This window comes from Elephas maximus, chromosome 24, assembly GCF_024166365.1.
Source record: "Elephas maximus indicus isolate mEleMax1 chromosome 24, mEleMax1 primary haplotype, whole genome shotgun sequence".
Lineage (NCBI taxonomy): Eukaryota > Metazoa > Chordata > Mammalia > Proboscidea > Elephantidae > Elephas > Elephas maximus.
In genome coordinates this window covers 16,369,658-16,387,072 of record NC_064842.1, presented here as the reverse complement: position 1 = coordinate 16,387,072, position 17,415 = coordinate 16,369,658, and the positions used below count along the sequence as shown (strand labels likewise).

The 17,415-nt window shown below is 53.2% G+C and overlaps 1 protein-coding gene across 1 annotated transcript in view; it reads left to right on the top strand.

Moving 5' to 3' along the window:
• The window catches only part of ITPKB (inositol-trisphosphate 3-kinase B), a 112,873-nt gene that overhangs the window by 86,022 nt on the left and 9,436 nt on the right, over window positions 1–17,415 (top strand). The window contains exons 3-5 of the mRNA XM_049868073.1: window positions 8,835–8,934; window positions 9,402–9,615; window positions 16,217–16,421. Coding sequence (XP_049724030.1) covers window positions 8,835–8,934; window positions 9,402–9,615; window positions 16,217–16,421 — 519 coding nt within the window. The remainder of the gene's footprint in view (window positions 1–8,834; window positions 8,935–9,401; window positions 9,616–16,216; window positions 16,422–17,415) is intronic.

The following is a 17,415-nucleotide window of genomic DNA, read 5'->3' as shown; positions in this document are numbered from 1 at the left end:
TTTTCCTGTCACCAGGCAATGAGCTGGCCCTCTGCAAGTGCCCGGCTGGCTTCTTGCCAGATTGCTCAGCCTTGGAAAAGAAAATTATTTCCATTAGACACATGTCTAAAGAACAAAGTGAACATCGAAGCTTTGCTTGTCTTTTGACAGTATGCAGAGCACCTGTAAGTAAGTGGCATCCCTGGGTGGAGCAAACGGTTTACACGCTAACATGCTCAGCTACTAACTGAAAGGTTGGCAGTTCGGGTTCACCCAGAGGCACCTTAGAAGAAAGGCCTGGTGGTCCCCTTCCAAAAACTCAGCCACTGAAAACTGCATGAAGCACAGTTCTACTGTGACATACATGGAGTCACCATGAATCAGAGTCAACTGGACGGCAACTGGTAACTGGTGGTATGTATGTATCACCTCACCGAATGCTCACTATAACCCTATGGGGTGGACAGGGCACATGCCTTGTTGTTATGCCTAGGTCACAGATGAGAAAACTGAGGTTTTGAGAAGTTCAAAGGCTTACCCTTAGCTACAGCAGGGAGGTGGTGGAGCAAGGATTCATTTTAAATCCAAAACCTGTATCGTGCTGTGCTCCATCATGCTGCTGTCTCCTGGAGACAGAACCCAGCTATGGCCTGCCTTCCACTGGGGATGTGAGCATCTTAGACGGAAGCCAGACGGAGAGAGAGAAGGGGTCTGTGCTTCAGCCCTTAATCCCAGGGCAGTGAAAGGCTGTCAGCCTGGCAGCCGGAGAGCAAGGAAGCCGGAGGAAGGGCTGGCTGTCTTAGGGTAAACTTGGGGTTGTAAGTAGCTGTCTTCAGAAGGCCTGCTTCTCTGAAATAGTCCAGGCATTGCTGCCGGGTACAAAGAGTAATGCCAGGGGCTTGATAAGAAATGGAGCAGAGCCTGTGCCTGCCCGGAAGCTTAAACTCACTTCCGGAGTCTCTGACCAGATTCCCGGTGGGCAGATGCCCTCCCTCACAGCCTATCAGATTTGGTCTCTCTCCTCCAAGACCTGCAGGCTAGCTAGCCTTGGTGGCCTCTCAGTTCCCCAGCAAGGGGCCATAGGGCCAGCTGCTGGGGGCTCCAGTCCCTCCAGAGGTTCAGACCTACACCAGTAAATGGTTGCTGTTGAGTCGACTCCGACTTATGGCGACCCCATGTGTGTGACAGTAGAACTCTGTGCTATTCAGAAGTAGATTGCCAGGACTTTCTTCCAAGGCACCTCTGGATGGACTCAAACTCTTTGTTTATCAGCCAAGTGTCTTAACTGTTTACCCACCCCGGGACGCCAAATGGGTAGCCAGAGGCCCCTTCATCCCCACAACCAGTGCTAGGTAAGTGCTGAGTCCCTGCTTTCCTCCCTCTTCCTCCTCCTGTCCACCAGCCACCAGCCCTCAGGCCTGCCCTTCTTTGCCTGCTTTATGGCAGGCGAAGGCCAGACTTTGAGGCTAGCCCAGTTAATTGTTCTGTTTGTTTAAGGCAGCGTTTCCCAGCAGCACCTCGGGATGACTGACTGGGAGAACCAGCCAGAGGGTGCTGTCCACCCAGGAGGCAGGAGCTGCATCAGACAGCCTGGAATTTGGTCTAGATAAACGCACAGAACCAGAGACCCTCCCGAAGCTTCCTCTGTTGGGCTCAGCCTGGGCTCAGGCAGACCCGGCCAGTGGGTGGCTTCTCCTGCCCGGTCTTGACCGTGGCAACTCCTGAAACAGGGCCAGAGGTGGAGATGAGGAACCACAGGTGGCGAGGTGAGGGCTTCCCCACACAGAAACTCTCAGCAGTGAGGTGCCGCACGTTGAGCAGAACGAGTTTGCCCCACGTAGGCACTGGCCTCTTAGAAAGAACGGCCTGTCGATCGTGTTCTGCTTCTCAGAAATCAGCCAGTGCAAACCTTATGGATCACAATGGTCTGATCTGCAAACCATCATGGGAATGGCAGGACCCAGCAGTGTTTTGTTCCACTGTGCATGGGGTCACCATGAGCCGAGGCCACTCTCTAGCAGCTAACAATAGTGGAAGGCATTGGCCTCTAGGGAATAGATTCAGCTCTGCTCTGGGGACCAGAAATCTTTGGGAAAAGGGGGACAGGGAAAGATGGAACGGGATGTATTATGCCCTTGAGCTTCCGAAAGCTTCCAGTGTCCTCCTCACAGGTTATATGGTGCAGGTAGTACCTGAGCTGTGAGGAGAGGCTTGCTTTCGTTGTAGCTTTGTAGTTTTTTGTACTGTGGGGGCTTGGCGTGTTGCTGTGATGCTGGAAGCTATGCCACTAGTATTCAAATACCAGCAGGGTCACGCATGGCAGACAGGTTCCAGCTGAACTTCCAGACTAAGACAGACTAGGAAAAAGGACCTGGCCGTCTACATCTGAAAAGAATTAGCCAGTGAAAACCTTACGAATAACACTGGAACATTGTCTGATAGAGTGCCAGAAGATAAGCCCCTCAGGTTGGAAGGCACTAGACGGATTGACACAGTGGTTGCAACAATGGGCTCAAGCATAACAATTGTGAGGATGGCATAGGACCGGGCAGTGTTTCATTCTGTGTGCATAAGGTCGTTATGATTTGGAACAGACTCGATGGCACCTACAACAACAGTCTTTCTGTGGTGACCCGTGTGTGTCAGAGTAGAACTGTGCTCCATAAGGTTTTCAGTGGCTGATTTTTCCTGAAGTAGATCCCCAGGCCCTTCTTCCGAGCCACCCCTGGGTAGATTTGAATCTCCAACCTTTAAGTCAGCAACCGAGCACATTAACTCTCTGCAGCACCCGGGGTTCTCCCTGAATCTGAAGCTACTCCACGACACCTGATCTTTTGCAGTCTTTTTGTTGCTGGAGAATGTTCTCTGGTGTTTGTCTGGTTCAAGACACCCTTCCACTGTGACTTCCTGTCACCTCAAACACGAAGAGGGTTGGGTTTTGTTCTGTCAGTTTTTTCTGTTTGTTTGTTTTTCTTTCCCACTACAACTCTCTTTCCACACTGAGTATTCTAGCTCCTGTCAAAGACAGGTACAAGCAGATAAGGGGAGGAAACTGCCTTGAGGAGCTTCAGCAAGGTGAGAGGTCTGGAGGCTGCTGGAGGCTGCCGCATCCCCCTACTGGCTGTTTTCTGATCTTTTCCTTCTCAACTTCTCTGAATGAGCTGGGCCCCCTCATTCTTGGCGCAGGCAGGGTTTAGCGTGAAACCCTGCGTCTTCCAGAGCTAGGTTTTTGCTGCTCAGGGTCGGGGCTGTAGTATCGTGTTGTTGTTGTTAGTCCTGTTGAGAGTCGGCTCCAGCTCATGGCAACTCCCTGTACGACACAACAAAACGCTGCGCGGTCCTGCACCATCTTCACAGTTGTAGGTATGCTGGAGTCCATTGTTGCAGCCACTGTGCATTTTGAGTGCCTTCCAACCTAGAGAGCTCATCTTCCATCACTGTATTGGACAGTGTTCTATTATGATTCGTAGGGTTTTCATTGACTAATTTTTGGACGTAGATTGCCAGGCCTTTCTTCCTAGTTTATCTTAGTCTGTAAGCGCCACTGAAACCTGTCGACTGTGGGTGACCCTGCTAGTATATGGAATACCAATGGCATAGGTTCCAGCATCACAACGACATTCTTGAATTCTCATGCAAGCCATCACAGTATGACCAACTAACAGGCGTGTGGTGGCAAGGCTGTAATAGGCAGGAATAACATCAGCAAAGTGCTTTGGAAAGAGATTAGTGGAAGGCTGTGCCCAGTACTCATAAAAAAGAACAGAGTGAAAGCTAGCGCTTGTTTAACCCAGAGGTGCAGGAATCTAAAGATTTGTTTCGCTGAGCCTCACCTAAGCCCTTAATGCCAAAGGGCCCACCGGAAAGACCTCACTCCTAGTCTTCAATTGGTTTGAACACCCAACATAGAATCAAAATAAAACCCGCGTGTCCTCCAGCCCCACCCCAGGGCCCTCTACGTCAGCTCTGTGGTGCTTTCCTTTCCCTTGAAACGTTCCCAAGGACATCACAAAGGCATGTGTGGAGTTTGAACCGCAGAGTCTAGAAATATCTAGCTGCTCTGATCTGCTGCAGGTGAGAGCCTAAACCTGTGTCGACTGGTGGCTAAGCCCAAAGTGGCAACTGAGCAGCGCCAGAATGGGATGTACCTTGCACCTGGAAAACCCCTGCATGTGGCTGCCAGCAGAGAGTAAGGAAGTCTCCTGGGACAGGTTCCCAGCGTTCCTCTGCGAATGAGATATTCCACCGCCCTCTTCCCGGTTAGGGCTGAGCAGCCTTGGGATGGGAGGACTCTCATGCCTTTGGCCATTCGGGGCCCACTTTTCTGCTGAAGAAATGACCCCTAATGGAGGAGGAGTGGGAAAAGGAAGCCAAAGCTGGAAAGGTGCCCCTGTATTCAGAACTTAATGTTGCTAGGAGGGCCTGGGGTGTCTCTCAGGAGGCTCTTGGATCCTTTGAACTGTCAGAGGACCCCCAGCCCTGGAGCATCCCTCCTTTTTGGGTTTTTCGCCTCCATAGAGAGGTCCTGGGACTAGCGGCCTCACGGCTTCTAATGTCCCTGCTGGGCTTGGGCTGCACCGCCTTTCCCAGCATCTGTCCCTACTGTCTTCTAGGGCCACAGGCCCCCACCCGAGGGTGTCTCTGCAGCTCTCCGGAGAGGTGGACCCCCAGTAGTGTGGGCCTGGCCCAGCCCGAGGCTCTGCAGTCTTTATTGCTTAGTAACTATGGCAGCATCTTCACGTGGCAGCAGCCTGACCGTCCCGGGTGACTTCAGAGATACTGTGCCCTGTCCTCAAACACAAAGGGCTAAAGACTCTTCCACAAACACCCCGTGCCCGCCATCTTCTAAGAGCGCTATCCTCCGGGTTAGGGAATCTACGTATTTTCCTATTTTACAGATAAGAAAATAGGGACCCAAGGAGGGTCAGTAACTTGTCCAGGAGAGCCTGTGAGGAGGGCACTAAGCCAGGACTTGGCTGCTCACCCAGCCTCCCCCTTACCTCGCTCCCCAAGTCCAGGCTGCTTGGCTGCTCACCCTCATCTCCTACCGCTTCCGGCTTCTGCTCCCAGCATTCTGCTTCCCAACTGTTGCAAATCCCAGTCCCCAGCCTCTGTCCTCCTCCCCCACCCCCCTGCAGCCAGCATTTCTTTCCTCCCCCTTGAGAATGCCTCCAAGCTACTTCAGTGGGTGCAGCCCACAGCCTTCATGATGCTTACCCTTCCCAGCAGTCACCAGCCTCCATGACCCCTCACTGGTCACCGAACGCCTCCCCTGGGGTCCTCATTCCATCCTCTCACCACGTCCAGTTCAGGAGGAGAAGACGGAATGAAGCTCAGAGCAGTCATTGGTTTGTCCGAGGTTGCACAGCTGGTGTAAGGTTTCTTGTCCACCCCACAGTGGTTACTGGGTTCTAACTCAGGCCATCTTCCCTCCACTGGACTCTGAGCCCCTGTGGACGAGGACTAGCCCACTCACCATACACCCAGCACAGCGCTTAGCACATAGTAGGACTTCCTTAACATTTGTCACTGACAAGGTCCAGTGGCCCCACTTGTTGGAATGCAGTTATAACCTCTCTGTCCCTGGTCAGGCTGTAGGCAAGGACCACTAGGAGATTTCTTTCATGATCCTCCTGGCATGCCCTTCAAACCCACTAAACCCGTTGCCATCAAATTGATTCCGACTCATAGCAACCCTATAGGACGTAGAACTGTCCCATAACGTCTCCAAGGAGCGACTGGTCTGTAAAACTACAGACCTTTTAGTTAGCAGCCAAGTTCTTAACCACTAGGTGGTCCACAAATACGAGTTCAGTGAGAGCGATAGGGGCCATCAGCCATTCTCACGGGGTTTTATAGGTCAACAAACCATTTTCCTGGGAACCTCAGAACATTTTTCGGAAGTTTTTTTTTTCAACCCCCTGCTTTTGAATTTTAAGGTCTTGAAATTCACACTGAAGATATTACTCCAGTTATAAAATTCAGAAATGAAGACGCAAATAAGGAAGCTTGAGGCTCAGAGAGGCCCACACTGACCCAGAATAGTGAACAGGAAATTCCAGTCTTCTGACTTTTAATTAACCAGAAGGGCGTGTGAGCATAACCTGAGTGGGTAACTCTTTGCCCGCCCTGCTTAGATGGCCCTGGGGCTGGGCTGGTGGGATCATTACTGTGGCCACGGTCTTCCTCCGAGGGCCCTGCATGCCCACGCTGTGTCTTTTGGGCAGAGGGCTGAGGCACTCTCTGAGCTCTGGTTGCAAAGACATGATCCACAGGTGGTGTTTGCCTTGCAGTTTTCCTCTGGACCTGCCTTAATGGCTTCCACAGCTGTGGACAAACCCTACTTGGCTCATCATGCCTAACGAGCTTTTTCCATCGTCACCCTGTGCGTCGTCTGCCCAGATTGTTTGTGTAGCCTTCTGGGTGCGTTGATAAGAAATACCTCCACCTTCATTAGCCGTCTTTGGTGCCCTCCATCAGAAGGATCTGGGAAAAACAACCTTTTCAGTAAAGGCCTGGCCCTCTTGTCACAAGGCCCTGCAGAGTGCTGCCTTCGCTTATGAATGGCATCAGTCTTGGCGTTCGGGTGATAGGGATAAAAATGGCCAGGGTCAACAGCTTGGAAAAGGAGGGCGAGGACAGTTGCTCAACCTGAAGAATTTAATGAATGTCACTGAATTGTATGTGTAGAAATTGTTGAATTAGTGTATGTTCTGTGTATATTCTCAACAACAAAAATAAAATAAATTATTAAAAAAAAGAAAAAAGACCAGAATCAGTAGGGAAGAATGCCTTCCTGAAACAGATTTTAACTTGAAAACTTGACAGAGGCCGCTGAATCTCAGCAAAGAGGAATTTAAAAAAAAAAGAGGAGGCAAATTTAACCTTGAGATCCAGCAGCTTCCACAGCTGAGGGCTGTGCTGGTTTCTCAGGGTGCCTGTCAGGCATCCCGTCTACAGATGGTCCCTCTGTGGCCCTAGTGCCCTTTGTATCGATGCCCAGGATTCAGGACAGGGAAAGAAGGCCCTGTCACTGTCTGTCGAAAGGCATCATCTTCAGGGGCTTGTCTGTAAGGCAGGACTGTCCCCATTTCCCTCTTCTGCAGAATTCCTAGCTTCTCTTCCTTCCCAGTTCTGTCCGCGTGGTTTTTGTATTGTCATTTTGCTGGTCAGGGATCTTCTTTTTCGGTAACTTGAATGCTTCTCAGTTCAGGTTCCCATCACACCAATCAGGGGCTGATGTTTTGGGGGACCCTTATCTTCATCCCAGAATCCCTGGGTGGTGCAAACAGTTAACGTGTTTGGCTGCTAACCAAAAGGTTGGAGGTTTGAGTCACCCGGAAGTGCCTCGGAAGAAAGGCCTGGCAATCTACTGCTTGAAAAATCAGCCATTGAAAAGTCTGTGGAGCACAGTTCTACTCTGACACACATGGGGTCGCAATGAGTTGGAGTTGACTCCAATTCCAAGGCAGCTGTACTGTTATCTTCATCCTTACAGTCTACTCTTATTAAAGTTAATAAAGGGATATTTTTCTAGAGAAATGTTTATTGCTGGAAGATAAAAAAGGGTTTCAGTTTTTTAAAAAGTAGTTGTATAAATGAGGATTTAAATTCCAGCCTCACCAAATACTCCTCTCAGGCTCGGGCACTACAAAGTGAAAATCACAATACCAGCCTGGCCTGCTTGGGAAAATAAAACGAGGCATCAATAGGTGTGAGTTCTCTTCTTCTTTCTGCCCAAGGAGCACCCCTTCCCCAAACACACATACTCACATTCACATACACACTGTCACACACATACTCTCACACACTCCATCCGTCACACACACACTCACATATACACACTCATACATTCACACACACTCAAAAACGCAGTGATACAGACACACACACTCCCTCTCACACTCTCCTGTATACACATTCTCACACTTACACACACTCATGTATACACACACACTCATACACTCTTATACTCAAACGTAACACACTGACACACACTTCCTCACACACTCATGTATACACTGACAGTCCTGGCTGTTTTCACTTAAGAAACATTCCTGAGCAGAAGCAGTGTAGAGCAGAAGAGGGACCTGTGGGTTTGTCACCTGTCATATGGTTTCCAGGGCCCCTGTGTACACTGACACCATGGGGGGCTGTCCCTGGGGAACTCCCTTTAAAGTCTCTCCTCAAACTGCTCATAGGCAAGAGGTACCCTGGAGCCACCACATATACACATACAGTGTGAACTATCACGTCACAGCGGGGGATACTGGCCCTCCCTAGTCTTCCTCTGTGGGGGCCACTGATGTCAGGATCAGGGAGGTCATTTTACAGAGTCCTAGAGTGCCTGATGACCCAGCTGTCCCCCTCCCATCATCAGACAGATGAGGAAACCGAGGCCCACAAAGGGGACGTGAGCAAGGGCAAGGGTGTGGTTTAGTTGTTTCCCTGATGGGGAAGTGGCATGGAATGAGGATCAGCAGTGGATTGAGAACACTCTGCACCTTCCACCTGCACCCTGAGCCTGTTGAATCATCATCCTGAAGGTCTCCTCGCTTCGGGGCATTCTGCTTAGTTTGCCTGTAGCATGGGTCCAAGCCCTCTCTGACTGCATTGCATCAATGAGAGGTGGGGGTCCTCAAGCCCACTGTAACAACAGACAGTGAGTTATCTTTCCCTGAACTCATCCTAGGAGAACCTAGTGGTCCTCTCTCTGACGTACCCTGAGGAGAACCTAGTGGTCCTCTCTCTGACTCTGTGACAACAAGTAATGAGTTATCTTGCCCCGAACTCACCCGAAAGAGAACCTAGTGGTCCTCTCTCTGACGCAGGACTGTTTGTGTGCGTGTTTTTAGAGCAAATCATGGAGGAAGATAAAAAACATGGTGCACTGGTCTCCCTTCGTCATGTCCTTCAAGAAGAAGTATCCCTGGATCCAGCTGGCGGGGCACGCAGGTAGAGGAAGCCTTCCACACTCCCGGCGGGAGGGCTTGGCTGGGTGGGGGTGGTGGGCCACAAACTTGGGAGGGGACAGCCTGGCCCCTGGGTGCTCCTGGGTGAAAAGCATCCAGACGGGTTCTTGCTGAGAGACTGCAGTCTGAAATTGCAGCCACCATGTGCCTTTAACACTGTTTTGTAGATGAATGCAGGCAGCTGCCCTCTCTCTGGTCAGTGCTACCACTCCCCCAACACCCACCCTCCCCTGTGTCTCTGTCCCTCTGTCTTCTTAACTCTTCCTTTCTCTCTCAGTCTCTTCCCATTTTACTCAGTAAGACACATGAAACCATCAACCTTTATAGCTCGCCCACCACTTGTCACCCCCCCTGAAACACCCACTCTCACAGTGGGGAGCCCCAGGGACTGTGCCCAGAGGGACTTGCCCCCATTCAGGGACCAAAGGCCTCCTCCCACCTTGTCCGCAGGGAGCTTCAAGGCCGCGGCCAATGGCCGGATCCTGAAGAAGCACTGCGAGTCGGAGCAGCGCTGCCTGGACCGACTAATGAAGGACGTACTGAGGCCCTATGTGCCCGCCTACCATGGGGATGTGGTGAAGGACGGGGAGCGTTACAACCAGATGGACGACCTACTGGCTGACTTCGACTCACCTTGCGTGATGGACTGCAAGATGGGTATCAGGTGAGCCAGCTCCTCAGAGCCCCCCGTTTGCCTGGGCGTCAGGCCAGCCATGCTGGATGCCTAGACCGTCTTCGTGGCTTCCTGAGAGGCCGGCGTGCAAGGGCAGTCCTGGGGTCTGGCTTGGACTAACTAGCAGCCACCCCCCCGCCCCGCCCCAGTCCTCTCACACTGTGTGCAGAGGGTGCAAGAACCCTGGCTCTGTCCCTGGACAGCCCCTTCCCTTCCCTGGTGTGCTGAGGTTATGTACCCAGAGGGGGGCAGAGAGAGCTCCCTATGGAGGATGAGGTGGGATTGCTGGTGGCCAGTACCAGGTGGGGAGGGAGCAAGGTGGTGACTTCCTTTACATGAGCTGCTGCGAAGGGGAGGCTGGAGTAGGGGCCTTCTCAGTTACCCCAGTGCTGGGAGAATGGGAAGACAGAGCCAGCTAGTAGAACCTGCTGGCTTGCCAAAAGAGACTTGTGCCTGCCCTAAGAGTGCAGTTGTAGAGGGACTCCAGGAGCTGAGAGGCCCTGTAAATACTCAACAGCTTGCCTGCATCTCCAGAGTGGGGCCTGGTGTGCCCTGGCCAGCCCAGCAGCAGAGAGCTGCAGGGCCACATGAGCCCAGAGCCTAGAGGCAGGTGATTGGCCCTGTGCAGAAATTGGCTGTCTGGGTGGCACACAGTTTGTGTTCGACTACTAAACTACAGGTTGGCGGTTCAAACCCAGCCGGCAGCACTTCAGAAGAAAGGCCTGGCAATCTGCTTCCATAAAGATTACAGCCCAGAAAACGCTGTGAAACGGTTGTCAGTAACACATGGGATGGCTATGAGTCGGATTTGACGGCAACGGGTTTGGTTTTTGGAGAATGGGTTCCCACCCCAGGTTCCTGATGGCCGGACTCAGGTTCCCCTGACGGATGCCAGGAGAGGTTAAGTGGGACAGGACCTGGGAGAGAAGAGGAGAAAGTTAAGAGTGGGCAGAGCGCAGAACGGAGGAGCTGCGTTGGAGGGGACAGCGAGGACCTAAGACCCTGTCCCCCTGAGCTCGGGGCCTCGGGTTTTGCTCATCCCCTTTTCAAACTTCTACCTTTTGGTCCCAAGAGCCACACAGGGCTCCTTCCCCCTTCTCTCATAGTGTAAGGAGGGCTGGGTGAAGCCCCTCCGAGTGCTGTGGCCCACGTGGTGTCCAGTGTTGGTGCTCACCCTGAGAGCCAGCCCAGACCTCAGCTCCTCCTGCCCGCCATGTGGATCATCCAGCTAATTTTATTTCTTAGAAGAAGAGATTGAGAGAGAAGATTGTGTGAAAGAGAGACAGGCAGACAGACAGCGAGGAGAGACGTGGGCCATGGCCTAACCAGCTTTCCTTCCCTCCTTGCTTCTCCTGAGATTTCTGTCCTGACAGCTGACCTGGCAGGCCAGCCTGTTGGTAGTCCCTTGGCGTTGCCCCCAGGCCAGGGGTAGGCGGAGAGGGCATGGAGAAGTACAGACCCCAAGCATCCACCCCCCACCGCCGCAACCAGCAGCCACTTGACCATGGCTCTTCCCCAGAGTCTTGTTTGTGTCCCTGGAAGACCCTCCCCTGGCGCTCAGGGGGAGGCCCAGCCCTTCCTTCCAGCCCAAACCCCAGCAGGACTCAGCCTGCCTGCAAGGGAGGAAGTTCACATTGCAGCACAGATGGAAAATCTTCCCGTTGGTGTTCGCTCAGAGTGTGACCAAGAAAGTGCAGCCCGGTGTGAAGGAAATGGCAGCCAGTAATTTCCTGAAAGTTGGGTGGCCCCAGGGATGGCCTGCTGCACTGTGCCCTGGGCCATGCTCCCGGGCACTGGCCTACTCCTGGGGCCTGCAGGATGCTGCCCTGGGCAGGAGTCTACCCATCAGGGGTGGCCCCTGGTCCCTCCCTCACTGGTGGTCTCCCACTGCACCTCAAGGCTCTCCGGGGGGCACCTAGAGTGACCAGTGAGGCTGAGACCCGCCAGCCCCATCTTGGGCAGGGACCAGGGAAAGGGGCTGCAGGGTGAGAGAGGAGAACACAAGGAGGGAAGAGAAGATTTCCACAGAAGCAGCCCACCCCAACCCCCCAGCCCTCCTGCCTCCGGAATCCTAGACTGCCCCAGGCACTGAGCTCAGTGCTCCCCTGTATTGTCACATTTCATCCTCACTGACACTGTGGAGATAGGTCGTCTTCCCGTTTGAGCAGCAGGTGAAGTGACTCATTTGGGGCCACACTGAGATCAGCAGCACAGTCCAGATGCCTGAGTCAGGGCTTTCTAGAGAAACAGAACCAGTGAGATAGATATGTGTGTGCATGTGTGTGAGAGAGAGAGAGAGAGACTTCAAGGGATTGGCTCACGTGATTGTGGGGGGCTAAGTCCCAAATCCATAGGTCAGGTGGCGGGCTAAAGACTCCTGCAGACTTGAGTCCAAGGATCTGTGGGTCAGGTGACGGTAAGGGTGCAGAGTAAAGTTCTGCAAAATACCTGCTTACATTCTGGAGGCAAAACACACCTGAGTGAAACTGATTGAGTACATTACATTAGATTACATAATTGCATTACATTTATGTTACATTATAGAACAGCAACTAGGCTAGTGTTTGAACAAAAAACCAAAACCAATCTCATTTCCGTGGGGTCGATTACGACTCATAGTGACCTTATAGGACAGAGTAGAACTGCCCCATAGGGTTTCCAAGGAGTGGCTAGTGAATTCAAACTGCCGACCTTTTTTTGGTTAGCAGCTGAGTTAACCACTATACCACCAGAGCTCCTTGGTTGAACCACTAGGAACCATAGCCCAGCCCAGCTGACTCATAAAATTAACCATCATACCAGATGTGCACTGACCTGCCTGACTGCAAAAGGAACCCTGATAGCACAGTGGTTAAAGTGCTCAGCTGTTAACCGAGAGGTCGGCAGTTCAAACCCACCAGCCACTCCACGGGAGAAAGATGTGGCAGTCTGTTTCTGTAAAGATTACAGCCTTGGAAACCCTATGGGGCAGTTATACTGTGTCCTACAGGGTTGCTATGAGTCAGAAACCACTCACAGCAACAGGTTTTTTTGCCTGACTGCAAAGGCCAGCCTTTGTTCTGTGTGACCCGCTCCAGCGGCACCTTATCAGGTGTTTGTGATCAGTTATGTTTGGGTTCCAGATTGTGGCATTTTCCCAAATGGATGGATTCAGAACCCCTTGGCCTCAGAGCCTCTCCTGAGACCGGTGTTCCATGTGATGCTTCTCCTGGTCAACCCCACAGTGTGGCCCTGTCCTGGCCAGAGAGTGGAGGCTGGAGCTGGAGCCCAGGGCTTTGAGAAACATCAGCCCAGGGGACTGGGGGGTAGAGACCTGTCACACAGAAGTGGTGAAAGGGCAGATCAGCTAACCAAGCCAAAGCCATGGGAGTGGAGGGAAGGGGGATGTGGGCACCCACAGTGTCCTAAACCAGGGGCTGTGTGACCCCCGTTCGACATGGATGTGTTTCCAAGTGGAGGACCTGGCTGTGCTCTAGGGAGTTTCCTTAGCTTTCACCCCCATGAGTCTGGGTTTGATCCATCACCAAGAGTCAGGGAGTGCCTTCTTGACAACTGGCCAGTGGCTGAAACTAGGGCTGTGCTCCAGCACTTCTGTGCCCTTTGTCAAGCTGTTGGTGGCTCTTGTCTCTCACCTGCTGGAGTCCACCATGGGCTCGCAGCTCTACTGAGAAGGATGCTTCATTCATTAGTCAAATTACCTCTTCTGGCACAGTAGTTACAAGCTTGGCACCTGACCAGAAGGTTGGCAGTTTGAATCCACCAGCCGCTTCTTGGAAACCCTGTGGGGTTGCTTTAAATAGGAATTGACTAGATGGCAATGGGTTTTTTTGTTTTTTTAACCGAGCTTATCCGTGACTGGATGAGCAGGCCTCTGCTCTGTGTATGATGGTAGGCCTGACCTTCCCTCGGTGGCAGGGCAGCCTGTGGAAACTGTGCCTCACCTCCCGAGGGACCTCCAGGCCCCACCATTCAGCTGGCGACCCTGTGGGCATCTCTCCCCAAGCCCCGCTCCTCTCCCAGGAGTGCGCAGCCCTGCCCAGATCAGAGCTGGGGAGCTCTTTTTGAAGACACCCCAATATGAAAAGGGATTTGACATCAAGGCCTGCTTCCTGTTCAGGGAGTCACTAGGGAACTCTTTGCAGAAGTGTAGCCACCCACGCACCCTGCAGGCCCCAGAGCTCACTCAGCAGCATTTGGGACAGCCAGCCTCTTCCCACCACCACCCAGATGCCCCTTCACCTGCCACCTTCCACACCAGACACACACGCCAGGCTCACACAGCAAGCCATGCACACAACCCGATGCAGCAGCATCCTGCCTCACACCCTCTGCCTTGCAGCTCTCATCGCTGACTGTGGCTACACACACACACACACACCACACACACACACACGCTAGTCTAGGGTGTGTGTATACATCTATGTGTGTGCACGCATGTATGTGGCATCTGTGTGTGCACATGTGTATGTTACATGTGTCACTGTGTGTGTATGTGTGCACCTCCCCCTTGCCATCTTCATCACCTCCTGGAAGATTCTAAAGGACCTGACCTAAGTTCACACCCCCAATTTTTTTTTTTCTTCCTGTTTCTTTCAGTGCAAATATCAGTTGGTACAGTGGTTATCTTTTTTAAGACCTCATGGAGTTTTGCTCAGTCTATTGTGGGTCCCACACCAGCAGCTTGGAAAAGGTGTGGTAGGGAGTGGTGGAGCAAGGCAGGGGCAAGGGATGGTGGGGAGGGGGCGTATGCGGGGTGCAAGGCTGGCCCAGGGTGGGGGTGGGGGCAGGACAAGGGAGGAGGGTGGTGCTGCTGTCAGCAGCCTTTGTGGGCGGCACCCTCCCACGCTTCCCTCTCCTGCAGCCCACACTGCTCAGTGCTGTTTCACGACGTGTCATGGGCGTCTCCGCACCCGTTTGTGGGGGAGGACTGGGTTTAAATGGGTGCAGGGAAGAGGGGGAAGGGGCTCTTGGTGACGTGGAGGGGTCCACACCTGGTGCTGCAGGGTGACTGCACCTCCCGTTTCAGGGATGGTGGTCAGGGAGGCAGCCCCTCAGGAAGCCTGGTGTGGCCTGGGATGGGGGTGCTGGGGGCGGGGTCCATCAGAGCAGTCCAGGCTGGGTCTGCAGTGGGCCGGGGGCTCGGCCTCTGGCTGCTCATGTCCCGCATGGTCCCCGCTCCTGACACTCCCACCCCAGGTGTGGTTCCTGCCAGGCCAGCCCCAGGCCCAGCTTACTTGTGTGATGGGCAGGGCAGGGTGGCAGGTTAGTTGGGCACGTTTTCTCTGGCTTTTGACCTGGACGCTCCGGTATCAGGAATGTCAGCGAGCTCTAGGCCTGGAGCTGGTAAGGGAGAATGAGCAAAGCAGAACAGAGGGTAAGATGCCTGGAGGCTTTTCTTTCCCAGCCTGGGCTTCTTCATCCATCATCATGGCCTCTACAAGGCCACCTTCCGGCCTAACTTTTGTTCTCAAGATTTCCCGTCTTTAAAGGAAACGGGGAACCCAGGGTGGAAATGGGGAGAGTGGGGATACAGTGTGGGGATTGCAGCCAATGCCGTGGAACACTTTGTGTACAATTTGTTGAAGGAGAAACTAATTCGTTCTGTAAACTTTCACCTAAAACACAATAAAATATTTTTAAAAAAGAGCCCAAGAGAAGACATGCTGGAAGACGTGTTCTGTTTGCACTGTAAGCTTCCAAATGGTGAATTCGGTGTGACCAGAAAAGGAATACCGGGTCGCACTTTCCTGCATACCTGGGGACGACTTGCATTAGCGGTCATTGTGAAGAAAGCATAGTACGGACCTCTGAGAGACAGAAGATGGAGCGTCATGAACCACGGTGTAAGCAGCATTACAGACATGCTCTTCGGGACCTGCAGGGACAAGACTCATACTATTCAATATAACCAGGTCCTGCAGAGCTATGTTTTTGTGATAAACGATAATATTGCTACCATTTTCCTGTGGTGGGAGATACCAGATTAACCAGGCACAGCACGTGGACAGTGAAGTACAGGAAGAGATGGTTCCTGGGGTTAAGAAATGGTGCTTGGACCTTGTGAGGAATCTTCACGTGCACTGACTGGGCAATAAACAACGTATAAGTGTGTTTTCTCTACCCATCTTCCTTGATAAATCACTGTAACTCACACACAAAAAGAAGGTTTCCCCTCTCTGGAGAGAGTAGAGACGTTCAAGGGCAGGCTTGGCCCTCCAGGCTACAGAGGAGTGGGGAGACAGGTAGGGTGCAGGGGACACAACAGTGAGTGCTCCCACAGCTCAGGTGGTTGCTCGCTTAATGGACCCAGCCAGGGCAGGGGGATGGGGCAGGGCAAGCCATGAGCCCTCCTTATTCTGTTGGCCCCTTAGGTTTTGCCAGGCCTCCAGGTGGTCTTGGAATGGAGTGGCTGCAGTCCAGGTGCCAGCCAAGTCGAGCACGTCACCACCTGGCTGAGCAAGCCTTGGCTTCAGGGCTGCAGCTCTGTGGCTGTCCTGACAGTGAACCTCAGCCAGGCACCCTGCTCTGAGCCTTCATCCACCAGTCAGTGACAGGCTGCCGGTGACTCTCAAGTCGTCTCACCTCCTTGCAGGACCTACCTGGAGGAGGAGCTCACCAAGGCCCGCAAGAAGCCCAGCCTGCGGAAGGACATGTACCAGAAGATGATTGAGGTGGACCCCGAGGCCCCGACCGAGGAGGAGAACGCCCAGCGGGCCGTCACCAAGCCACGCTACATGCAGTGGAGGGAGACTATCAGCTCCACGGCCACCCTCGGGTTCAGGATCGAAGGCATCAAGGTGAGCCAGGGAGGGGCGGCCAAGGGGGCGGAGCGGTGGGGGCCTTGGGCCTCAGGGTTATCTCTCAGCTTCCTCTCACCCAGGCCCAGGGTCTGGGTAGCCAGCCATAGGACAGACATTTGGAGACATTAGTTCCTGGCCTATTCCTCAGTCTGAGGTACACGTGGGATGGCCATGTGGAAGGCTGGGCCTTGCACCAGGGGCTGAGGGAGAGCTTCTAGCCCTGCCCCACAGTCATCTCTGCTGAGGACCCTACACTTAACCAGGACTTACTGTGCCCCACATTGAGAACCCACACAGGCACCAGCTGGTAGGATACCAGCAGGGAAAGAGGTGCCCTTTCCCCCTGGCATGCTCACTGGAGCATTGGCAGTGACACGCAGGTGCCAGGCGTGTGGGGGGGACACCAGCTGCCCAAGGAGGAAGGACAAAGCATCTCTCGTCAGTGTCACCAGTGCACCAGGCCACCCCCAATCTCTGGGAAACCGCACCCTCTTCTTTCCTGGTGGTCTCCTGTGAAGGGTTCAGGATGTTCCCCTGTGTCCAGGCCCCTGCACGCTCCTTGCCATTAAGCTTGCACAAGACCACTCAGACATGCACTAGGCCCAGCAGCCTGGGGCCCTTGGGTCTCGGGGTCTAGGGCAGCATCGCCGCCACTGCTGACTGGCATGTAGATGTGGGTTCCCGTGATTGCGGTGTCTCCTGCTGCCGCAGGGCAGGGGCATGGGGGGAAGGTCTTTGCCTTCCTCCAGAACAGCTGCTGGTGAGCACTGGACTGAGAAAGCCATTTGTCCCTTCCGTGTCTGCTGAAACCCGCCTTCCCTCTTTTTTTAAATCCTCAGATTTAATGCAGATTATGTGCTCCTCCTCCCCTTAATGCTCGTTTTTTAAATCTTTTCAAAACAAATCTTATTTCCTCTTCACCTTTCCCTCTCAAACAGGGTGTTCTTCTGGCCTCTGTCCATCATCCAGCTGTAGGGACAGCTAACAGCTG